This window comes from Zootoca vivipara, chromosome 2, assembly GCF_965207765.1.
Source record: "Zootoca vivipara chromosome 2, rZooViv2.hap1.1, whole genome shotgun sequence".
Lineage (NCBI taxonomy): Eukaryota > Metazoa > Chordata > Lepidosauria > Squamata > Lacertidae > Zootoca > Zootoca vivipara.
This window is the reverse complement of record NC_142584.1, coordinates 72,967,507-72,993,612: the sequence shown is the minus strand read 5'-3', so window position 1 is coordinate 72,993,612 and position 26,106 is coordinate 72,967,507. Positions and strand designations below refer to the sequence as shown.

The 26,106-nt window shown below is 40.5% G+C and overlaps 1 protein-coding gene across 3 annotated transcripts in view; it reads left to right on the top strand.

The window, feature by feature from the left end:
- Positions 1-18,821, top strand: part of SFMBT1 (Scm like with four mbt domains 1) — a 72,336-nt gene extending 53,515 nt beyond the window's left edge. For all 3 annotated transcript variants that reach the window (XM_035106166.3, XM_035106167.3, XM_035106169.3), the window contains 15 exons: positions 576-673; positions 1,863-1,964; positions 3,845-3,995; positions 4,954-5,036; positions 6,084-6,210; positions 6,595-6,708; positions 7,317-7,359; positions 9,006-9,070; positions 10,660-10,799; positions 12,316-12,425; positions 12,882-13,057; positions 13,938-14,116; positions 14,262-14,507; positions 16,315-16,443; positions 16,673-18,821. In XM_035106166.3, the coding sequence (XP_034962057.1) occupies positions 576-673; positions 1,863-1,964; positions 3,845-3,995; positions 4,954-5,036; positions 6,084-6,210; positions 6,595-6,708; positions 7,317-7,359; positions 9,006-9,070; positions 10,660-10,799; positions 12,316-12,425; positions 12,882-13,057; positions 13,938-14,116; positions 14,262-14,507; positions 16,315-16,443; positions 16,673-16,813 (1,904 nt within the window). In that variant the 3' untranslated portion in view covers positions 16,814-18,821. The remainder of the gene's footprint in view (positions 1-575; positions 674-1,862; positions 1,965-3,844; positions 3,996-4,953; positions 5,037-6,083; positions 6,211-6,594; positions 6,709-7,316; positions 7,360-9,005; positions 9,071-10,659; positions 10,800-12,315; positions 12,426-12,881; positions 13,058-13,937; positions 14,117-14,261; positions 14,508-16,314; positions 16,444-16,672) is intronic.
- The last annotated feature ends 7,285 nt before the right edge of the window (positions 18,822-26,106 follow it).

The window sequence follows — 26,106 nt, the reverse complement described above, 5'->3', positions numbered from 1 at the left end:
CAGACATCACATGAATAGCATGGGACTGTTCCAAACCTGGAGGATTTGCATTTTCTTCTTAAAGTTTATCTGAGCTGCAGACACAATTGCCATGAAAACAGGCAAATTGCTCTAGATACATAGAGTCTGGTAGTTCTTTTGTTGTCTGAGAATAAACTTGGAGCAATGCACATGCTCTGCTCTGCTCACACTCTGGGCATGGAGATGCACTTTTAGGCCCGCAACCCAAGGGCACACATAAATAGTGCACTGGAGATAAGTTTAAGGATTCCTTATCAGCAATTTGCCCTCCCCTCCAATTCCATCTCCAAACTGCTTATGTAAAAAAGCAATTAAAAGGTTTTGCATAAGAACTATTAAAAGGAAGTCTCAGTGGGAAATGCAAGCATGCATTGTGGGCAATTTAAAAACCATTCAATGTGGGGCTCATAGGGAGTGTTCAATGGGGGAGGGGAAATGGCACCCTCTCTGTAACTTTTGAGTTGATTTTCAGATCGTTGACTACGTCATGTACTGTAATGGACTCATTTTAAAAAGTGTGGCACTTTATTCAGACTACCATTCTTTTATTGAAGCTGTTAGGCATTTGAAGACTGAAGCAGAATGGCAGGATATCCTAGAAAAAATAAAAGAGGAGGAAGAAGAATCTTTGGTTCCCACTGATCTATTTAAGGTACAAGAGCAGGAATTTGCTATTGGATCACTACACCCAGCCTGAGTGCTTTTAACAAATGGTATGGTTAAATATAAAGACCTAGATGCAGAGTTCACATCAGTTGAACACCCACAGAATGCTCCTGCTGGAGGAAAGCAGGAAAGGATGGTGATTTTCAGAGTCATTTGTTGTGCGCCCGCTGAGAAGCTGTTCTGGGTGGTTGGGGTCCCTTTTGGAATAGTATGGGAGGGGGCGAGGGAAGTGGGAATCAGTGAAAATCATCGCCTTTCCTCCATCAGTAGGCTCCACTGGGTTTCGGTTCCTTCTGTTGCGCAAGCTGCCTGAAGTTCTTTGCACATTGGGTCTTATAGGCTGAGGTAGTCAAATAAGAGTTATGCAACACTTTCTTAAAGGTGTTTTGACTTCATCATGTTTTTCAGAGGTACCACATTCCCTAACTGTGGAGAGAGGTGGTACCACTGCATGCTCTTTATGTCTTAGCTTGGTTTCCAAGTAGCACAGTCCAAATGACACTCTAGGTTGGTCTTAGATTGCTAGGTCAAAGGGGGAAAGGAAGTCTGTGATTTGGTCCTTTGACTAGAAGGCAGTATAGAGCTAATGCTGATTCTGTGGTATTTTTTCCCATTAACTTACATTTGCCTTAAGTGGCCTCCCACATTTTCAAAAACATCATCAATTGTAGACCTCTCAGAAATAAGATTATCCCAACCAAGCAAAGTTACGGTTGATTGCCTGTGACGTTATACTTATTTTATTCTGTGCTAGAGATCTAGTTCATTTTGTTCAATTTCAAGTGACAAGAGTTTCCTGGACAAGTTTTTTGTTTTTACATTAAATGGTCTCTGCGAACCAGGAGAGTTTTCTAAATGTCTTCATTATGCTGCAGATTAGAAATTACTGGGTGAAAAGTATTATGTCAAATCCCAGTCTTGCTGAACTGAAAATGTAATGTCCATTTTAGTAAGAGAGCAATTGCTGCCAACTTTCATTTGCTGGCTTCCTGTAAGCGAAATAACTTTTGAAATGCCAGGGTGAACTATTAGTGTAATTCTTGTTGAAATATTAAAGGATAAAGTTATGACGTCTCTTGTGCTAGTGGAAGATACTAGGCATCTCTTCTACTTTGAATAATTTTCTGATAAAGGGCCTCAATGATAATATAAAATTTTCGTGTTGTCATTTTTAGGACAAACCTGTTGTTGGAACTCATTCATTCTCTGTGAACATGAAGTTAGAAGCTGTTGATCCCAAAGCTCCTTTCGTCATCTCGCCAGCCACAGTTACAAAGGTACCCAATTATATTTTGAAGTTTTCTGGCTCCAATATATAACATTTTAAACATATTCTATTTTTTCATCTTCCCATTTGGCATCAGCAAGGTAACTTTCTGGTCTTGTTCGCTTTAATATAATTTTGTGTATACTCAGTGCTCAAGACATGTTTCCTCGAGTTCCTTAGTGAGGTCCCCACTTTTGGGCCTTCTATTCTTTCATGATTTATTGCAATGAATGACCCATATGCAGTACCCGCTATAAATTAAATATGTCCATAGGCAACCCCCCCTCAGTTTTTTGTTGTAAAAGTAACTTTCTTTTCAGTTTAGAACTCTTACAAGTCTAGGTGTCATAACAATGTCTGGAATAGATGCACAATTCTTGTCATTTTCTCAGCAGTAAACTGTCAGAGCAGCTATAAGGTCTGTCAACAGTATCAACCTTTCTTTTTCTGCCTAACCAACATTTCCTTTATCTTACATGCCTTACGTTTCTATATCTTATTCCTTCTAAGATGGCTCATCAGAATTTTCACATAAAATAGCTTATCTATTTGAGAAATTCGGGTGGCATTCTCTCAGTCCCATTCCTGTCTAGGTACATTTTTCTCCTCCTTCTAATCAACTACACATTTAACATAGTCCCTCTGCTGCCCACAATCTAATCAACTTCAGCAGCTCATTATTGTGTTTATCTTATTTAATTACAGTTCATATCAGTCATCCTTGTCATGGGATGGGTCCTCGGAATTAAAGGATCAACTGTGCTTTCCCACCTTCTTAATTTTACTTTATATGGCTAGCACAGGGGGAATTCCTTGCTTTAATCAGTCAATTTTTATTTATTTATTTATTTGTTTTATTTCTATAAAATGGTGTTAATTTCTGTTTATTAAACTTTCTTGGTGTCTCAGTAATCCAATTCAAATTTTTGATTTTTCTGACTTTATTTCTTGAGAAGCATAAGATCTCCTGTTGCCCGTTTTGTCTTGCTTCTTTCTATATAAATGTTTGTCCCGAGCGTGTTCCCATTTCGCTATATCCTCCTTCAAGGTTCTGACCATGTTTGAGGTACTTTACAAGCATGAGGTTCTGCATGCTCAAAGAGGTTTCCAGGGTTGTATTTCTCCCATTCCTCATGACAGATTACTTTTGAAATTGACGTGACTTTCAAAAGTAGTGTGTAGTCTTTCATGTGGGTAGACGGGCTGTTCAAAGAAAACTAGTTAACTCCCCATTGAGCATGCTCGGTCCTTGGGCACATTGAACACAGCTCTGTATCCTAGCCAATAAATAACAAAGAATAACAAAGTATCCAACTAGGTCCTCCTCAGAGTTGACCCGCTGAAATTAATTGATGAACCTTAATTAGTCATGGTCATTCATTTCAATGTGTCTGCTCTTAATAAGACTAACATCTTGGGAATTCCATTCCACCCTTTGCTGCAGATATGTGGGATTGTTTCTTGTCACATGTTTGTTTACATTCCAGCACAGATTGCTGGCGTGAGCGGAACTTCTGCTCTGTATTGCTTTTGTTTTCTCTCTCTTCAAGAAGATTGGCAAGGAGAGAAGCCATGTTTTCTTTGTCCTGATTTATGTATAATAAATGCGTAGCTTAGTATCGTATCCACCCCTCAAACCTCATCTTTTGTGCAGTTTACACTGCTGAGTAATGTGTGCTCAAGCATGCACTGCAGCTTGAGTCGCTGACAAACGTCGGAGGAGGATGACTGATGGATCTCTGCAGCGACAAGACTGAGGGGGAGACGCTCCAGCTGTGGCCGAGCTGTGGCCGATACAACCCATTATTAGCAGTAGGACAGTGACTCAGAAAGTTTTATATGTTAGTAAAGTGAACTTTGTTTCAAAGTCATTCCTTTGTCTTTTTGCAGGTTTTCAACGATAAATACTTTTTGGTAGAAATAGATTATTTGCGACCCGAATATACCACAAGCCGGTCTTACGTCTGTCATGTCAACAGTCCTGGTATTTTTCCTGTGCAGTGGAGTCTAAAAAATGGCTTGCATCTCAGCCCTCCACCAGGTGTGTAGCCTATGCAGTACGTTTCCAGGCACAATTCAAAGTGTTGGTGCTGACCTTTAAAGCCCTAAACAGCCTCGGTCCAGTATACCTGAAGGAGCGTCTCCTCCCCCATCGTTCTGCCCGGACACTGAGGTTCAGTGCTGAGGGCCTTCTGGCAGTTCCCTCATTGCGAGAAGCCAAGTTACAGGGAACCAGGCAGAGGGCCTTCTCAGTAGTTTGCACCCGCCCTGTGGAACGCCCTCCCACCAGATGTCAAAGAGAAAAACAACTACCAAATTTTAGGAGACATCTGAAGGCAGCCCTGTTTAGGGAAGCTTTTAATGTTTAATAGATTATTGTATTTTAATTTTTGTTGGAAGCCTCCCAGAGTGGCTGGGGAAACCCAGCCAGATGGGTGGGGTATAAATAATAAATTATTATTATTATTATTATTATTATTATTATTATTATTATTATTATTATTATTATTATTATTTGCCTGCTCTCATATGAACAGTTGAACTGGAAACATTAATCTTTTATCTCTGAAAACACTTCTATTCCGCATATTGCAGAGACTGGGACAATTTAACAGCAAGATTTCTTATAATGACTATGAAAGTGGTCTGGGAAAGACATTGGGCCCTAGGCTTTTCAGGTAGTGTGAAAAGCCTAGTTTGAGAATGTGAGGGCATTTGTGTGTCCTCAGGAACTACTCATATCATTCTCAAATTTCCTTAAGCCAGTATAGGATAGACAAATGTTGAACAAGGAGTAGAGAGATCCTGGCATAAATCCCACACAACTATTATGCTCAGTGAGTGTCTTTTGGCAGACTGTCTCAGTTTATCTTACCTAAGAAGGTGGCTGTGAGGATAAAATGGAGGAGAGGATCATGGCTACTACACTGACCTCTTTCTAGGAAGAATAAAATAAAAATGCATTAATAAATAAGAGTCAATTGTTTGCTCATTCATAGGTTATCCTGGGCAAGACTTTGACTGGGCAGATTATCTCAAGCAGTGTGGAGCAGAGGCTGCTCCCCAAAACTGTTTTCCTTCGGTAAGCATTCACAATATAATGTGTTTATTCAATGGTGAATATTTTACTTCGTTTGTAAAGCTTGTTAACTACATCACATAGTGAAAATAAGAATTAAAGTAACTGGTGTTTTTAGGGCAAAGCATCAGCAAATAGTCTAAAGAGATGTTTAATATTCAACTTATTCTGCAAGAATTGATGGTATCTCAAGGCTTGGATGTCGCGCAATGGCATTATGCATCTTTGGCCACAAACAGGATATGAAGTGTTTGAAGTGTAGGTGAGGGTTCACCTGATAAAATGTTTCTGGGAGGCCAGCTGAATTCAGCCCCTAGAATATCAGAGAGATGGCTCAACTAGTATCCTTCTCCCCGAAATCTAGTCTTCAAGGTTCCGGGATTCTTACTGCTTTTTTTTTACTGCACACGTGGGAAGCACTTTGGTGGGGAGGGTTAGTGAATTTTGCTTTCCGACAGCAAGCACTTCAGGCCATGTGGTATTCTGTTCTAGAGAGTCATCAGCCTGTCGGAGCAATTTTTTGGTAAGGGACTCTGATGGGAGGGGGAAGCCTGGTACATGCATGGAACATTGCATGCAGCCTTTTGGATCCTGCCTTAATGTATGGAAGAGTAAACCATGTAGGTTCCCACTTTAGCTTGAAGTGGCACAGCCCAGACACAAGTTCACCCCCTTGTTGGCCCTTAATTCATCCTTTGTTCAGGAAGTAGGTTTCTTATTTTGCATATGATATCTCCACTATTGCAGTTTAATTTTGATCTTGAGTATTGCAAGATTTGGGTTTGAAGCAGAGTCTCTTGCATGTTCTACTGTAAATTCAATTATTTTTTCTTCTTGTAATACTTTTTTTGAATGCCAGGTTGAAATTCCCTTGGTAATCTACAAGAAGCCGCTTGCTGATTATTGTTTTGAACTTACCATTTAAATCCCTGGTGATTCCCTTCAATGGTCTATGTTTAATTTGTTCTGAATGTTTTTCCTGTTTGGTATATGAATTGGGTACCCTTAAAATTTCATGTTCCGCCTAAGTGTTTTCTTCTTCTTTTTTAGCTGACTTCTGACCATGGCTTTAAGGAGAACATGAAACTTGAGGCAGTAAACTCACAAGATCCTGAAGAAATTTGTGTAGCTACTGTTACAAAGGTGAAGGATTCCTATCTCTGGCTACAGCTGGAAAGTAAGTTACCGTGTATTTTGAAAGGCAGATGTTTTGAATTTTGTTCGCCTTCCCCATGTAGCATGTTAATGCCACTGCCGTATCTGAACATTATAAATCTTTACCAGCCCACAGTCTTACTCCTAAAAATGGCTCTGAAAACAGCTGTTCCAGCCCAAGGTTTTGTTTTCGGTTTTTTGCAACTCGTGATAAAAACCCTTATAGGCAACAATCAAAGGCTTGTTTCCTAACATGCCTGTCAGGGCCTGTCATGTTACTTATGTCTGATTCAAATGTGCAGGTACACAGACATGTATTATAGCAAGTGTTGTGTTGTGTTCTGTTGCAAGTCCAGTTGCAACAAACCATTGATTTGGGCTATGTGTTCCATGTTTATTTTAACAGGTTCTAAAATGCCAGTCCCTGAATGCATAGTGAGTGTGGAATCTATGAATATATTTCCAGTAGGCTGGTGCGAAACAAATGGATATCAGCTTAGACCTCCTCGCAGGGCAGTAGGTACGACTAATACAATTACTATACTACAAGATGGAGTGGAATGTATTGCAGAATTGGTTGTTGTACTTCACACAGTACTATGGTATATCTGCATTTGTTACGTAACAATGGTAAAACACTCGCTCTGTAGCTCTATCAAACAGCACAGGAGCAAGTCCCCAGAGAGGAAGGACTGTGGAAGGTTTTAAGACATTTTTAATTAATACTTTGCGAATCTCACTAGAACTTAGCAGCAAGGCAACCCTTGGGGATACTTGGAGCAGCAATAGATGGGCAATGCGCAAGCCCTTGCATGTAGATTTAGAGTACCCTTCAAGTTGGAGAAATGCATGTTTGTAAGCTTAGGAAATTGAAAAGCCTGTGTGTTTGCACTTGAAAGTTCAGGGATTTCCCCATGTTTGGTTCTTTGCTCATCTCTTCACATTTCATAAGAAAGTTGGGTCTCAATTCCCCAGGCGGTGATGAAACATGACTAGAATCTGTAGCCTAACCATGTAAATGTTGAAATTCTGCTTACAGAAGATTATAAAATAAAAAGTGTGTGTTATCATTGGAAAACTTTTTAAATGATACACTGGTTATTCATTGACTTTCACCTTGGCTTACAGTGAACAAGGAAAAGAAAATTGCAGTGGTCCAACCAGAGAAACCGTAAGCATTGAACTTATTGCACATTGCTAGCAATGGACTATTTTTTTGAGAAGCTTGAATGCAGTTAACTAGAGCTCACTTACTTAGTAGTTGGAAATATTATGCATGTTTGTAGCTCTGTCATGCTACGATACTCTCTGGATATACCATAACTACTTCTCTTCTAAATCAGCTGCATCTTTCTGAACTGTTCTCAGGTCATATTGGAGGTGTGCACTTTTTCGTTAGTTAGAATGGCTTTGGGTATTACTTTTTAAAATTCACCCTCACCTCCCTTTCATAAGTGCTGCTTGAAAGGTTGTTACTTAATTCTTTTTCACTTCAGGTCCCCAAATGTCCCATGAGTCACATAGATAGTTAGCCTCACAAATCTGCATTTGGATTGCAATAGCAGAAGATGAACTCCGTTAGAAAAGTAGATAGAAGTCCGGTTAATTTAGAAGAAATAATCCCATACTTTGCTTGATACACTGCAGTTCTCTGGAAGTGACCTGCCATCAGTGGATCTTCCTGTCATATAATAGTTGGATTGAGATGTTAATATCTATACCAGGGGTAGTCAACCTTTTTATACCTACCGCCCACTAATGCATCTTTCTTGATGGTAAAATTTCCTTACCACCCACCAGTGCTCGGTGGAAGGAGGATTCAGTTTGTGCCGTAGAACCCTCCCGCCCACCTAGAATCCTGAAATGCCCACTAGTGGGCGGTAGGGACCAGGTTGACAACACCTGATCTATAGACTCACCAGATGCTATAGATGTTATGCTATAGAATCTATAGCATGAACACTCTCTGGGTTAGTCCCTTAAGCAAGTTCTCTGTCCTCCAGTTCTTGGAAGTGATGGCCAGCTTTGCTTTCCATCTTCTGGTGCATTTTTCTCACACGCATGCAACATGTCGGACAGGGTAGGAGGGATATTATTCACTTGACATTATTTCACCTGACATGTTGCTGCTGTTCTTTAGCAGTGCCTACATCTCTGCCCCCCTTGCTGGTTTTATAGAGTTGGGCAAGAAAGGGACACTATTCCAGTCCAAGGATACATTCCAACCAGCAGAGCCTGTGGAGCAGGTTCTGTGATGAGGGTGCCTAGGAGGAGTCATGGGTTATAGAAAATCCTGAGGATCAAAGAATCCTGGAGGGCCACATGGGGCCCCCAAGCCTGAGAATCCCCACCCGTTTTACACACAGTTAATACATTAGTTTAAAAACTCCTGTTCTTTAACTCACTTGGCAGGTCCCATGTTGCAGTAGTTGTCATTTGTTATGCCACCTATGTTTATACCGCTTTATAAAGAACAGATATGACCTGCCCTGGGAGGTTTACAATCTAAAATAGACAGAGGGAAACAATGGATGCAGGGCTGGGCAGGGGAAGTATATGTTATTTTTTTCAATGTTGTGTTATAATAGGGCTTGGGCACTAAGGAAAGAATGAGGGAATGGCAATTCCAGAGGGGACAAGAGGAGAGAAGCAGGGGAAGGGAGACAAAGAATATGAAACCTTGCTAGAGGCACAAGTCCCTTCTACTGTAGAAACAAAAACAAAAGCCCAAACTGGATGAGGAGCACAAGAGCAAAGACTCATGTATGAATAATGCCATCTCTCTCTCTTTTTGCTTCATATCTCTTCCTTGGTCAGAATATTATCCTCAAGAACTGTCCATGAGGGACTAAAGAGCCAGGAACTCAACTCCGCTGATACCGGTAAGAAAGAAGTGTCTTTGTGTGTGTAGTAGTTGGAGAATGAGGCTAAACGCACTGGCTTAGCTTTCTAGACCTATCCTGCTGGGATGAGGCTCTTCCTCACAAACACTTCCTACTTTTCCTTTGAACTTTTATCCGTTCTGCAGTGAGTTTCCATGCTCTGCTTTGCAGGGAACTCTGGCACCTCTATAGACAAAAGGCGATTTGACAGTAGAATTCCATATGTGCCAGATGGTGAAATCTAATCATTTGTTAAACTGTTGAATGGATGACTGTTGAATAAGTGCATCTGCTGCTGAACAAATCAGTTAATACTCTCTAAAATCTTACTGCATGACTTGCAATGCAGCAAAATGTGTGTTTGAGGTACTACGTAATGTCAGCTTTGCAGAAGTGGCTGCTGCTCATTCTGGGATTTAATTGGTTTTTAAATGGAAAGATGTTATGTCAATACAATACAATCTCTATATGTGCCAATTATAAACCCCTGGAATTAGGGCTTTAAAAGAAAGCGGCGCTTAGTCCAAGCATAGCTGGAATGAAATGACTATTGGTATATTGATATCTTTAACTATCTTGCATCACGGAGGGTGCTAACTTATTTTGCACGCTAAAGCAAATAACCATAAACTTTGCTTCAGTGTTAACACATAATAAATTGTATCCAAAAAAAAGTCTGCATAACAGGATGGCAGAAGTTGACTTTCCCTCTCTCTGCTCCCCCAGCAGCTTCTCAAAGGGGTCCTCTGAGGGCACCCCAATCACACTGCAGAATGGGATAAACTAGAATGGAGTTGGGGCAGGGAAGAGACCAGAAAATCAGGTTATTGGCACTGGCCACAAGCCCTTGCTTTCTGTTTGATTGGGCTTTGTGACATTGTCACGTAGCTGATTCTAGCCCAGTTTTTAGTGGTTTAGATCCAAACCTCTGTGTGCTGTTCAAGGGGGTTTTGTGCTAGCAAAAAGGCCCTTGTGCAAATGAGCTCCCTGAATTTTGGGCAAGTTTCCTCATCCCTCAGGTCCAGCTTGGGGTGAGTTGCAGGGGGCTGCAGTGAAGAGGAGCCACTGGAGTCTAGTGTGCAAGCAGAGTCCCTGTTAATCTGGATCCAACTCACTGAATTTATAATTCTGCCATGGGGAGGCAGAATAAATTTCGCAAGGTATATTATTTACCTCTGGCCTTGATAGGGGTATCAAAAATAAATGTGCATATATGTGAAACTCTGGGTTGTATCCAGAGTTCTGTGTTCGTAGTTCCACTAGTGCATTGGGACTTCTCTTTCCCTCTCCTCTGCCCAGGCTCTTCTAGAAAACATCTACACCAGAGGGTCCCTCAAGCCCCCTCCCCTGAGTTGATTTTACAGGCACACAGAGATCAGAGGGGACAGGAGAGGGTGGGAGCAGTTGCATGCATGGAAGTGTGTTGCACCAGAGGAGCTGCAGTGTTGGATGTGGCCCTGTATTTATTGGTTTCATTCCTATAGTTTAAATTTGTTTGGCAACTAAGCCATCAGGGAACCAAGGTTCCACGGTATTTAGAGCACGTTTGCACAGGGTGTTCTGATTATTATTATTCTTTTTTCCCCTAGTTGTAACCAATGGTAAATACTGCTGTCCAAAGATCTACTTTAATCATCGCTGCTTCTCAGGGCCATATCTTAACAAAGGTAGAATTGCAGAACTGCCACAGTCTGTGGGACCAGGAAACTGTGTCCTTGTTCTTAAAGAGGTAAGGGCATCTGGAAAACATGGCTATATGCTTGTGGCACAATTTATTCCCTTTCTCTGTCAAAGCACCCCCTCTGTATCATTGTAGACTAGAAATGCATTAATGCAGCATTAAGATGCATTAGTGGGCGGTAGGTATAAAAAAGGTTGACTACTCCTGGTCTGATTCATTGTGTTTTACTTTTTTAAAGCTATTTGTTTTTAATGTATTATGTTCCCTGCCTTGAGTGCATTTTTGAAGTGGAAAGGCAAGAATGGACATCCAGTGACAAATGAAAAGGCTTTGGGGCACATAAGATATCTGTAGGGCTCTGTACTTTTTGTTGTATTACAGAAATGCCTCAGTGGCATATGGAGAAGAGAATATACACCTGTCACTAAACAGCAGTAGAAACTGCCCACGACAGAATATTAGAGTTGATGAGTCAGTCATTTGATCTGTTGTGACAAATCTATAGTCCTTTGAGAACATTCTAGATTATAGGAGTTGCCTCTGGGGGTCTCTGCTGCATGTTAAACGCCATGGGTTATTCTTCATAGTGGCAGCTTTGTCAGATACTGTGCAGTATCCATGGTCTAACAAATCCTTTTTTGTATGAGTTTTTTTTTAATAAGGGTTCACTATTCTGGGTTATTTGCTCATTAAATTGAGGCATGTTTCTTACATGGCCGTCTTACTTCTCGGAATAAATTGAATGGGGCAATTACCACTCAATAATTTTCCCAGATATTTGAATGCAAGGATAAATATTTACTTTGAAAGCAAGTTGGCTCGAAGCTCGTTATCAAACCTCATATATTTGATCAAAATCTGGCTCATTTTTAATGTATCCTTGGGCATTTATTTCAAATGAGACCACCCCATAAATGTGTAAAACCTAATACTGGCATTTTTGTTTCCTCCAGTACCTGCTTTTTAGCTCATTGTTCCACTTTGTTTAGCCATTGTGATAAACCTTCCTAGCACTCTTTACCTCCTTCCCATAGTAAATATCCCCTCCTGAATGGAATGTTGTGAAATCTTATTACAAGCTCCCTTTGATCGGTACGTTAATCTTCTGCCATTCTCCAGCTATCCTTCCTTAAGAATCCTCTTTCTTGACTGGGAGGTGGAGGGAACTGGAGTGAGAAAATGAATAATCTCAGAAATGAAGTGTGGGGGGGAGTATTCTCCAATTTTTTGGCATACCTTTATAAAATAAAGTAGCAACATTTGCTAGATAACAGTACTTTACCCTGAACAACATTGAGGGAAATGTGGAAAGAGAGTTAGGCTATACTGAACACTGAACTGGGAATCTTAGGCAGTCAGATAAATCCTTACATGTTGTCTGTTTTTGGTTCACAGGTACTGTCCTTTCTAAACATATTATGCTAATACATTTTAGTTGAATGCTCAGTCTCTCAAGTAGCTAACTCAGATGAATAGAACTAATCTACTAAGTCATATTAACATGTTAAAAGAAATTTACTTGCCTACTGCTTTCATAACACACTCTCCCCATTTCCATTTTCAGGTTCTTTCTTTGCTGATCAATGCTGCCTATAAACCTAGCCGTGTACTTAGAGAAATACAGCTGGATGAGGAAGCTGCATGGCATGGATACGGAGAGACCCTGAAAGCAAAGTAAATGGGCTCTGTTCTGTAGTGTGTGTTGGTCCTTTGCTCTTAGGCCAAAGTAGACATTGCCAAGGAAGGATTTCTCAGCCTTTGTAATGCTAATCCCCTGAGCTTGCCTGCTGTTGCTGCCCTGCGTTCCCAAACACCCTTACCTGGCTGTCATGACTCTAATGAATGTGACCACTGCTCTGTAAAGGAGGAGGTTCGTCTTTTCTCCCTGGTGGAATGCATGCAGCCGTGTTCTAGGACCCTTTGGTGTTTGAGATGCTCCTATAGCAGCATTTGGTCCAGGCACCATAACCAGTACAGTAGGAGTGTGTCTTGGTTTGAGAATGGTGATGCACAACATTTCCTCACCCTAAAATGTTTTCTGTCAACATAAGAAATTCCATGCCATCCAGAATATTGTCTTTGTAAAAATGACTATCAAATCACATGTTGTTGTTTTCTTCCTTGCTTCAGGTATAAAGGAAAGAGCTACCGTGCCACAGTGGAAGTTGTAAGAACAGCTGATCGAGTTGCAGAGTTCTGCAGGCAGACCTGTATCAAACTTGAATGTTGTCCAAATCTCTTTGGCCCCCAAATGGTGCTAGACAAGTGTTCAGAGAACTGCTCTGTTCTGACAAAAACCAAATACAGTGAGTAATTGCGGTGGTTGGCCCTACAAGGGAATTGTCTGATTCACTACTGACCTATTCTACAATGTAGGTCAGTGGCTGCAAAGCACAACTTCCAGTAAATGCACTTTCCAAGATGAGCTGCTGATCATGCTCATCTTGGTTTATATATGCTCAAAATACCATTGTACTGTGACCATATCATCAGCATTTCATCTTGCCCTGGGTTGAAAAGTGTCCATTGAGTCCTTCTACAGTTAGTTTAGCAGCGCAGAAAACTCATGCTATATTAGTAAACCCAACCTGTGATTGTACTGAGGTTCCTATTGATCTCAGGACAAACCTACCTATTATGTGAGTGATGTACCGCCTTTCCTGACATTTCTATCTTCATTTGGAGGAGCCATATGGGATTTGAAATTAAATCTAAACTACCCTCTGGGAAGCTGTTGATAGCCCCATGGGAAGCAATGCTGATATATTTGTGGGTGTGTGTTGGGCGGAATTCATTTGCAGGTTGGTCACCACTTAACATGTTGAGAAACTGGACTCTTGATAGTTGTAGAGCAGTTTGATGTGCAAAACTGTTGCCACTCCAACCCTTTGAATCACTGTGCTGTTTGTTGAGTTACTAGAGTCCAATAGCCAGCACAAGTTGAATTTATGTACCGCAGAATATGTCATCTTTCTTCTAAGGCACATACCCATAGGTATCAAACAGCAACAATAGGTCATATAGATGGACACCATTTATCCCCTGTTGGTGGTGTATAAATATCATAAATAAAACATGGTGATAAAAGGAGATTTTAGAGGCACTCTTGATACATGTAGGGCTAGCAAAAGATGAATCATCATGACATTTCACAGTAAGAATCCTTTTTCTATTAATTTCTCATAGCCCATTATTATGGGAAGCGAAGAAACAAAAGGATTGGACGTCCACCAGGTATCCACAGCAACACAGAGACAAGCATGAAGAAGGCAAGCAGGAAAAGAAAGAAACGGAAAAACTTCTTTGTTCATAAGAAGAAACGCTCTTCTACCTCTGTAGATAACACACCTGCTGGCTCACCCCAGGTAAGATAACACATACAATTTATTTAATGCACTCTGTGTTCCATAGGTATTAGATAAGTGGGTTTTTTGGTATTTTGCTACATACAGTCTTCACTGTCTACCATGCTGCTCTGAGTCTCCCCGTCTCCTTTCCATACCATTTCAGGGCAGTGGGGGTGAAGAGGATGATGATCAGGATGACATAGATGAAGAGTCCCTTACGGAAGACAGCACCTCTGAGCACCAGGAGGAACTGCTTGAAGAGTCTGAAGTGTCAGAAAAGAAATCACGGTCATCCTCCCCCACACAGAGTGAGCGATCCCATTTTGGAGCTCAGGACCGGGAAAAACGGAAAAGGAAACTACGCACCTTTTCTTTCTCAGATGATGAAAATAAGCCTCCTTCACCAAAGGTAAGTCTTGAGCGGGGGGGGGGGGGGAGGAATTAAAGAATACCTTAGCAGCGAGCATCTAGCATTCAGAAAGAGAGATTTTTGTTCATCGGGGTTTGTCTCTAACTAAATCTCTGGGAATCCCCAGAGCAGATATGGGGTGTGCACAGGGGGAGGAGAGGAAGGGAAGGTTGAGCTCACAGAAGTCTTTCCATGTGCACAATGGTTTAGCTGGATGCAACCCAAGGTCATTAAGCCATCTAATGATGAGCCTTGAAGGCTGAGGCCTCCCCCCCCATTGTTATTAAATGGAAATAAATGCTCATATTTGTCAGGTCGACCTAGTACTAAAATCAAAAGGGGCAAAATAATTGCTCCAATGAGCATGTGAGGAAATATTTGTACTGACTTGTGACCTAGCAAAGAAGAAACAGACCCTGTTAAGGAAGGATTATTAAGAGAGTAGTTTTGAGGTTTTCTTTAGAAGCAAAATAATCCATTTCCCTGCATTCTAATTATATACATTTCTGATACTTGTTATTTAAATAACAATTCCAGAATATAGATTGGGAGAGTGCAGGGGTGGCAGGTTTAACCCCCCCCCTCCCTTGCTGCTCTGGTAGTTGCATTAGTAGAAATTTCCCTCCCAGGACACTAGGGAAGACTCAATACCTTCTTCCTGGTATATCATGCATCCAGAGCATAAACTCTCTACTGAAATAGCAACAGTCAGTTGTGTTAAATGCATATACAGTGGTACCTCTACTTACGAATTTAATGCGTTCCGAATGCACATTCGTAAGTCGAAAAAAATTGTAAGTAGAATCCCATAGGAATGCATTGGGAGAAAAAAATTGCAAGTCGAAGCAACCCTATCTAAAAATTCGTAAGTAGAAAAAATCCTATCTAAACCGCATCTAAGATGGCGGACGGAGCTCCATTCATAAGTAGAAACATTTGTAAGTAGAGTTATTCATAAGTAGAGATACCACTGTACACAATTTAACCTATTGTATAGTTCGACATATAAACTTGCATATAATTTGCACTTATTGCAACCTGTTGCCTACCTAACTAACCACAACATCAACATCAACACTGCAATGATTAGGGTGAGGCAACCCAGCCAGATGGGCGGGGTATAAATATATTATTATTATTATTATTATTATTATTATTATTTATTAAAATATAGTCATGCCTCAGAAGTCAACCGGAATCCATTCTGGAAGTCCGTTTGACTTCCAAAATGTTTGGAAACCAAGGCGCTCCTGCAGCAAATCGGAAGCCGCATCAGATGTTCAGGTTCCAAATAACGTTTGCAAACCAGAACACACACTTCCAGATTTACGGCATTTGGGAGCCAAAATGTTTGAGTCGCAAGGCATTCGACTTCTGAGGTATGACTGTATACAAATTCCACCTATTCTTGCTAGAAGCTCCATGTATAGATCTCATCTAGTTGCTGGGATTTGGGGATTTCCCCTCCAAGTGCTGCCCTGTCAAGATTTTTTTTGCTACAGTCTCAAGAATATACAACTTGGGGTTGAGGCAGAGAGAGGGGATGGTTTCTGGATTCTGTTCGTGAGTACTTGGGGTTGGGGCAGAGAGAGGGGATGGTTTCTGTTCGTGAGTACCGGTACATGGTTCACACTTGATGAATTAAATTTGATCAGCACACACTGAGAATCCAAATGTCATGATCTGTGGCTCTTTTCAGGAGATAACACTAACTTGGGTGGAATTGGTGGGAATATACAAAAAGAGTAAATATGCTTCAGCAGGGCAAATGTAATATTTTTGCTTTGTTTTGGGACTTGTGGGATAGGAAATAAAGATAGAAGTTGGAGAAAAGCTGCAGCTGGACAGCAACCCTCTGGAGTGGAGTGTAGCTGATGTTGTGCGGTTCCTCAAATCTACAGACTGTGCCCCATTAGCTAGAATATTTCTGGATCAGGTATTCTATTGTTTTACTGTTGGCAATTGTTAACTGAGCACATGAAATCTCTAGTATTTGTCTCAATAACTTTCTAGCATTGCAAATAGTTTGGCTTTTTTATCCTTATACTTTGTCGAGGGATGTATTCCCATTTGATATGTTAGCTTTCAATCAGACCATTTAATGCATCTTAATGGCATTTTTTTTCATCAGTTCTGAATCCTGTTCTCTCTCTGTCTCTCAACAGGAAATAGATGGACAGGCACTTCTCCTGCTAACTCTTCCCACTGTTCAGGAGTGTATGGACTTGAAACTTGGCCCAGCCATTAAACTTTGCCATCACATTGAAAGGGTTAAATTTGCCTTCTACCAACAGTTTGCTAACTAAAGGGAGGGAGTGATGAGTTGGAAGATGAATTTTTAAAGCACAACTGCAGCATCCTGCTCTTCCTTCAACAGGGTGAGGCGAGGAAGGTCAGACGGAAACTGCTTATAAACTGGCATTTGCAGTCTTGCACTTTGAGGGGAGGGAAAAAAATACTTGGAGCAAAACATTAATGCAATCCCAGCTATTTTCACAGCTGTCTATTGGCTTAAGAATGTAGTAGTTGCTTGTTCTGTACATCAGGACTTTTTTTGATGAATAAAGGTGGTTGTAATCTCTCCTCTAAGGGGAGAAAAAATTCCTGTAGTTCTGGTCTGAAATGGACAGACTTGGCGGCACATGGAAGGGAATGCAGATTGATGGACATCTCCTTGCCATTTGCAGAACTACTTCATTTTCTTTGTCTTAAACATTATTTTTTAAACATTAATATCGCTGATTGCCAAGATTAAGTGGTGTGGCCAAAAGCTTGAAAACTGAAGTGCAGCCAGATGTTTTTTGTTTGTGATTTTTATTTTGGAACTTGCTTTCTACCTCCACAGCCTGAAAAAAAAAGCTATGAGGGAATTACATTTTCCGGGGAAGGTCATATATGGCTATGCAACACATGCTTTTCTGCAGTCAAAATAGGAATGCCAACATTTTTTCACCTGAAAAAAATGGTTCTGGGCCTCCAAAAGTTATCTGACAGTTACAAATTTAAAAAGTTAGAGCTGTTTGTCATGGAGAGGGAGTGGTGGTGAAGTTTGTGCCTGCCAAGGTGGTGACAGAATTTCTGCCTGCCAAGGCACAGAGAGGACAAGTTTTGGGAATTGTAGAACAGGAGGTTTGAATGTTAACATGTGGCTCTGCTTTACAGATAAGCTGCAACCTATTTTATTTTTTAACTGAAAGCTGCACAGAAATATTGACACTTTAGTATAATTTCTCTTTTTGGAAATATTTACTAGAATATTGCATGGTATGAGATTGGGCTTAAGTCTTCTCGTATTCTCATTTGTTTTTGGAAATTGACCTTCCATCTGTAGAGGAAGAACAAACAGAAATGTTGAGCTCCTATCAATTCTCCAATGTTTAAAGGGTTTCTCCAGAAAATTGTAGTTGTTTTGTAAATGCATGGGTGAAATGTCGTCTTCCCTCTTCTATCTTAAGTATATAACAGAAATGATTTGTGATGTCCTTTTTGTTGGACAGTTCATGCAGCCTGTACTGTGTGTACACCTTAAGAGATGGGGTCCATAGTTCTCTACATAACTTTGTGGGTTTATGTAGAGAAAATTCAGCTATGGTCAACTTAATAATGTGCTAGCTAATGCTTATCTATACAGCAACTGCCCACAACTGCAACAACTGTTGGTGCACATTGCTGAACAATTACAGGTTTTAATTTCTGCAGAGTGAATCCAGCTTCATTGGGATCCAGCCATGCACCAAGTGGGCTTCTGCACCCATTATATGTGTCTATTAAATTTGAAGTATATCCGCGTCACTGGATCTTTTTGATCTTCACAGTTTGAAACATTGTCTTCCCGCAGAGTCACGTTCCAGGATATATATGAGTGCTGTTTAGGAAGAGGGTTGTATGGTGTCTTAAAAGAAATGAATAACCTTCCTAGCTTTATGAGACCCTAGATAAGAGTATGGATGCAGTGAATGATTACTCAGAGCTTTCATACTTCAGGTTTCAACCAAAGTAGGTTAGTATATTAAATGCTGTGTAAATGAGCATATGGACCAAGTTTGCTATTACATTTATATATTGAAATGAGTGCTATTCAATTGGTCCATTTATTTATGACAAATGCACTTGTATGTGTTGGTTTGAATGCCTCTCTGTGTGGATCCAGGTTTTTTCATTATCCAGCTTCAGTGCATCTTTTGCTTTATTAAAAAGGTAACTATTGGGTACCTTCTGGGGGGGGGGAATAAAAAATCATAAGAATGGCATATGTACAAAACTTGTATGTCTTGAGATTTTCAGAGTTTTTAAAGTAAAACTTTCATACTCCATGCATTGCTGTAAATAAGTCAACTTATGTTTCTGAAGCCAGTGGAGTAGGTGCTGGCTATCTGTGATATATTTATAAGCTAATATTTCTGCCCTATTTTAGGAGTTTGATCCCAGTGGGATCCATTTGGGGCTGTCAGAAAGAGAGATGTTTTCCATTGTTTGTTACTTTAAGTCATTTCTATGCAACACATGAGTAGTTGTACACTTCATTTCTTGAGGCAATTCAAGCATATCTTGTGGGCTGAATTTGAAGCCATCTGCAAAGCATTCATCCCCTAAATAGCCCTGGAATATTTTCCAACTTCATGGAAATGTAACCTCATCTACAAACCCTTCATTTCTTTCCATTTACTGCCCAAATCGGTTCAATTGGAAGCTTGTCTGACTTAATGCTGATAAAACTTCAAAAGGTTCTTGTACTACTGTAGTAGAGTGGGAGAGAGTCTGAAAAGTTAGATAACATTGTGTATTTTAACTATGCTAATGACATTCTTAACTAGGATAAAGTACATGTGCCCAAAGCAGAGAGTGAAAAAGATAAACATAATTGTTAGATCTATGGGGGCTAGTTGCTATACAATGACTACATGAAAATAGATTTATAGGTACTCTTATTAAACAACATAGGTTTTCAACTTGATTGGCTTTTGAGGGTGGGAAACAGCAGCTTATAAAGCTATCATCAAAATAAATTCAGTACATAATTTTGGTTTACACTTAAAGGTTCTAAGTTGCCTCCTGGTAACTGGCACAGCTATCTAATAAAACGTGAGATAGTTGAGATAGTTCTGGTCTAATTTTACTTGGCATAGCTACCACTTCTATAATGCTAGAAACTTGAATGAAGGTGGGAAGCCTGTGCCATGAAGGGCTTATTCCAGACTGAAAGAGACAGGGGTTGGGGTGGGGAATGACAGTGCTTTAAAAATTTATGTACCTGCCATGCAATTGCCAATCCTGTTAAGATAATGGAAACATTATTAGTCCTTTCACAAACCCACTTCTGGTTTGTGAAAGGACTAACCAGAGGTGGGTTTTTAGCTACCCTTGATCTAGCTAGCATGCCCATGCTGGGTGTGGCCACCCCATGCTATGCAAGCACAAAGGGCTAACTCACAAACCTCTACAGCCATTCCATCAATGTCTAATTTATAAATGTTTCCCTTTTTTCTGCCACTGCCAAAAAATTGCCTTGATGGAGCTGGTGAGACACCTGGACCCAGTGGTTAGCCACGAATGCTTTACAGTAAGGCAGAATAAGTTGAATATGAAATCTATAGCAGTGTGTCAATTAGGGTACAATACCAGCAGCAAAGGATTTTGCAGACCTCCCTATCTACAGGCTAAGAAGGAAATCAGCATTCAGAACCCCTCTACCAGCTGCCACAGATAGGACTGGCATCTTTGCCCCTCTACCATTGGTGCTTCAGCGTCGGGGGGGAAACGGGATGGATCAGGATCCAAGGCCCTCCTGTTCTCCCAACACACCTTCTGGGATGCAGTATGGTCCTGGAGCACCTGATCCCAGTGAGACCAGCAGGGCTTGGCATCTGGCAGTGCTGCTGCCACAGACCCTTCTCTTCCCCCTCCTCCATTCTCATTGGATGACTCTACCCTTTAGTGAAATGAGCACACACTTTTTGTCTGATTTGCAGATACTTTTTATGTATTACTAGCCAAAGCCTAATCAGCTCAAAAGTTTGTCTTGTTGGAAAATTTTGCATGCCAGATTACCTAGGCAATGCACATCTTCACATGAGCAGCTTGCTTTCTGCACACATTGTGAGGCTTTATGAATTCATCAGACGTGTTGCCAAAAGTAATTTTACCAGAGGAAAGAAAACCATGTTTTAAATAAAGCTTTTGTTGCGATTTTCAGTTTTGCCTAAGATTTTGCCTACTGTGAAAGTAATATCTGAAATACCAAGATTTGCTAAGCACAAAGGGACTTGCCTGAAAACTTCATGAGTGTAAATTTGACTGTTTGCTGAGAACTCATGCTAGTATTAACTTTCCCTAAATCATTCATATATGAACTGTGTTGTCAAAGGTAGCCTTTTAACCAAAAGGCTGCAATGGGGTTTGAGCATGCAATTTTAAAAGCTCATTATATAATCCATTATATAAACCATAGATCCAAACCCAGAAGCAGGGTGGTGGGAGTAACTTTCCCACCCTTCTTCTCTCCAGAGGAGCCCCATTGAAAAGGTACTAGGAATGCTGCATAATTGGGGTATGATGTGATGAAAGGGGAAGTAATAGAAAAGAGATGCTCCAAGCAGATGCTACAATTGTGTCTGCCCATATATATTTTTGCAGAAAGAAAGTAAGTCTACTTCTGCCCAGCGCCTTTCGTGGGTAGATCTCTGGATCCTTGTGTATGCAGTAAGCTAAGCCACTGCAGGCTGGATTAGTGCTGATGAGATCTGTAGTGAACCTTGCTAGTGTGAATTCTTTTTTGAAAAGGGTAAAAATTGAAGACACTAGAAGTACAGCAGTTATTTAGTTACTTGCTTGTTAGAGGATCAACCTAATTATTGCACTGCTGCTGACCAGATTAAATTACTTAAAAGAATAAAATCAAGATTGAACCATGGAATGCAGCACAAGGCTTTCCCCAGACTCCAGAATTAAATGCAATGTTCCACCAGCTTCTTGTCTTAAACTTCAGGAGTGTGGAAACTGGATTTACCAGAACTTTGGAACTTCAAGTAATGAGTTGAAGTGATTTAAATAATTTTTTTGTGAAGAACTTACTCCTTTAACTGCAGCTTCTAAGAAACCGTAAGTACTATCTATATCATAGAGGCTTCATGTTTGTCAGCTTCTGCTGTTGCTACCTAATCACCCAGTCCACTCTCATACAGCACCACTGCACACAGATTTTTCCATTGACCTCTGAACCAGTTCTGTTAGTGTTTATAGACAATCAGAAATCTCTTGAAAGAGCCTTCTAGGGCAGGTACTGCCAGCATATATGTAGATCTGTTTTGTTGTAATAAATCATTGAACATGCACTTTCCCCGCTTTGTTCTTTCTTTCTTTTAAAAAAATAAAAATTAAAGATGTATATTGTGTTGTTCCTCCTGCTTGCTGTATTTTTCTTTGATTTAATATATATAAATTATATGTGTGAACTGAGGGTAAAATTCAAAAATGGAGAAATATGCACATAAAATATGCCTATTGAAGTTCCTCCTTTACTGGATAGATGTGTCAGTTAAAGGGTTAAAATATTTTAAATGGATTATTTTGCTTGTTTTTTTCTGTAAATGAATGTACATAATTTTGTGGTACTTCATTACCGTTTAAAGTGATTGTAAGTAAATTTTAAAAAATACTTAAATTGCTGCTGGTCTACTTTTGTGTCAATAAGCTAAGTATTGCTTGAGTGTTCAGAATTCCATGTTATATGTGTCATTGAGGGGAAATTGGATTACATTACTACTGGTAATACATAAGAAGCACTTGAGGGTTCATAGGCACAAAGGTGAATTTCCAAGTGTTTTACAATTATGGTTCAAGAAACATTATCATATGCTCTTAGCGCTGGGCTTATTTGCCTGTGACCGTTTTAGGAAAGAACTTTTGCAAAAAAATCTGCTGGTAAGAATGCTGCTAGATAGACCAAAAGCTTTTCTTGCCTAATATTCTGTTGTCCACAATGGCCAATCCAGGGCCTCGGTCATGAAACGAACAGGAACTGAGTCCAGTAGTAACTCTCATGTGTTCAACAGCATGCAGACTCTTGTTAGTGGAGGCAATATACCAATAGTGGGGTTTTTTTTAATACTGTTTTATTGGTTTATCAAAACAAATACAGAGACATGTATATTTTCAGTTTAAAAAAGTAAATCATGGTTGGAAATTTAAGTTGCATTTATATTGGGACCCCCTTCCTGCAAAAAATAAAAAATAGTTTCCCATGTCCACTTCAGTTTGTAAAGGGATATTGAAGTAGATTTCAGAACCTCACTTGATGTTTCTTTTCCCGGTGGTTCCTAGAGAAGGGTTGATTAAAGTAACACCAGAACCAAATTAGGTAGTGTTACTAGCATATAATGAATCAATTTGTATTGTGGCCAGCAAACTAAGATTGCACTCTTAAGACACTCATCTGTTGAACACAATAGGTGAAGCTTATTTCTGAACAGGCATGCATAGATAGGATTAACCTACAAGCAATTTTTTCTCCGGCCAAACTCCATACTTTGTAGTGATCTTAGAAATAAGAAAATGTTTTATTGCATTAATGTTTAAACATGTAAAAATAATTACCAGCAATCACCTTATCTCCCAACAGTATTGCATGCTGAGAACTACTAGTGTAAGGTGATGAAAGCTCAAGATGACACCTCCTATTTTAATTAGGTTTGATAAATCTGGTTCTGATAAATCTCATAACAAAGTGAGCTCCTGGGAAAAGAGGAGGAGCTTGGATAAGTCAATGGGAAGACATATGAAACTTCAGATTTTTCCACAGGGGAAATTCTGCTTTGGACACATGTCAAAATGCGTATCCTCAAAAGTTGCCGAGCTGCATCAATTCACTTACCAAAGTATTACTCAAAGCACATATTTGATGCACACCCTAATCTTAATAACTATTAATTATCTTAATAATCTTAATTATTGTGTTATATGTGGTTCAATATTTGTTTCAGCACCAGAGGAAACTTTGTAATTAAAATACACAACTTCAAGATTTGGAATTTAAAATGTTTGTTTTTTCTAGATTGCCTCCTGCTAGAGTTAAACTCATTTGAGCTACAAGAAACATAACATGTAGTGTTAAAGTTCTGCCATTTACAATACTGTACAATCCTATACAAATCATCATCTCGGATGTAAGCCTAGTTTGAGCAGGACTTCACTTGGGCGTAAATGAATAGGATTGCAGCCTAAAGCAGAAAAATACAGTACGGTAGTTCAGTATAAACTCAGAAGTAAACATTGTGCTGCATACACTTATGCACTGTTTAGTTGAAAACAAAGAAATGAAAAAACTTCAATCCACATTCTCCAGCCTGAAAGCACATGCAATTGAATATAGCTGAAAGCACATGCAATTGAACCATTCTCATTATACATTTAAAACATTTTATTTCCTTCTTGGGTAGAGAATTGTCATGGCTCAGACATGTCATGGGGGTTGATATCCAATGGCCTGGTAGAAGTTTATCTTCTAGTATGCAACAAGATACTAATATTTGCTCTCAGGTATTGATAAGCCTTCATTGTACAAATCAATACAGCAGATATTTTATTATATACAGTATTGAGATCAGTGTGATGTTAATAAATATCCCAGTTCACAATTACAGCTATAAATCATGAGAAAACAGTTGGTTACAGACACGAGAGTGACACAAACTAGTTTTGTGACATATCCTCTATCAAAAGAAAATTCAACCCATTCTAAGTATACTTGACTCCTGGCATAAATATATTTTTGCTGGCATCCATTTATTACTAAATTGTGTTATATAAAACTAGAGTACAAAAGTCAGCAATGAATAGAATGTCTTTTTGCAATCTTAACCATTTCTACTCAAGAAAATTACTGAGTTCTGTAGGGGTTTACCCCCAGGTAGGTAGGTAGGATTAGGATTGCATCCTAAATGCAAAATTAAGAAATCCACGACACTGCAGCAAGTACAAAATGTCAAACTAGTCTTGAGAGTCTAATACAGTACGTACAGAAATTAACAGGCACCTGTGTTTCTCAGTGCTATTTGTACAGTATCCAGCTCTGAGCCTTAAGACCAGCTAAGACAAGAGACACAAGTCTTGAGCTCAAGTCCCTGTGCCAAAGTTTTAAAAAGTCTAAACTAAATTCCCTATTAGCCATCTCCAAAGCATCCTGAAAGCTGCCATTTCTAAACCTTGCCAAGACATTGTTTCTCAAACAAATGGCATGTGTTGCACTTAGGTAAAGGGACCCCTGACCATTAGGTCCAGTCGTGACCGACTCTGGGGTTGCGCGCTCATCTCGCATTATTGGCCGAGGGAGCCGGCGTATAGCTTCCAGGTCATGTGGCCAGCATGACAAAGCCGCTTCTGGCAAACCAGAGCAGCACATGGAAACGTCGTTTACCTTCCCGCTGTAGCGGTTCCTATTTATCTACTTGCATTTTGACATGCTTTCGAACTGCTAGGTTGGCAGGAGCTGGCAGGAGCTGGGACCGAGAAACGGGAGCTCACCCCGTCGCAGGGATTCGAACCGCCGACCTTCTGATCAGCAAGTCCTAGGCTCAGTGGTTTAACCACAGCGCCACCTGGGTCCTGTGTTGCACTTATGCAGCTGTAAAAAGTAATCTCAGGTTTGGTGCAATGCTGGATTTATCGCTCCTAAATTGCTCTTTATTTTATTGTTTTGCCTTTTCTGTAAACCGCTTCGACGTCGTTTTTACAATCTGGCGGTTTATAAATCTTATGAAATAGATAAAATAATAAATGAGCCTGTGCGGTGCAGGATTTACATATAAACTAAACAAGCTATAGCTTAGGGCCCCACAGTATTTCACTATTAATATGCTACTTAATTGTATTTCAGTTCAACGATTACTTTGATAAAATACATATTTTGTTATGTGCAAATGGCTTTAGATACCTATTAGGTCCATAAATTGCCATACAGCATATATTCAACACAAAAAACGGCGACAATTTCCTGTTGACAAAGGGCCCCGTTACCTTCAGTAGCTTAGGGCCTCATCAAACCTAAATCCGGCCCTGGGCCTGTGGATTAAATGATTTTTAAAAAGACAAGAACAGCAATAGCCAGCTTCCTGCAGCAGGCGCTTACTTTTCACAGCACGAGATCCATTAGGCTGGGAGACGGGAAAGGGCCGTTTCCCGCTGAGTTCCTGCAATGGCCAGGGGCGACCCAGGCAGGCGCGTCTCCTCAGAAGTAAGGCTGCCTCCTTGGTGGTTTTGGTTGTGGCGGCAGGAGCCGCAGTCCAACGTGCGCTGGGAAGGCGAAGGCAGAAGCGAAACTCCTCCTCGGAAGAAAGCCCAACCTCCGTCCTCGGGGCTCGGCACAGAAACAGACCGGGCCGAGCCCTTCGCCCCGCGTCGACTCTCCCGGGGGCGCGGAGAGGAGGACGAGGGCTCTCCCAGCCTCCTGTTCCCTCCTCAGTCGACGAAGAGAGCATCTTCCACGACCCGCGACCCTCCTCACCTGACGGAGAGAGAGCAGCGGCCGTGGCACCGAACGCCCCCTTGGCCCCGCCTTCCCCCGAAGCTCACGGCGCAGCCAATCCACGGCGCCTGACGTCACGCG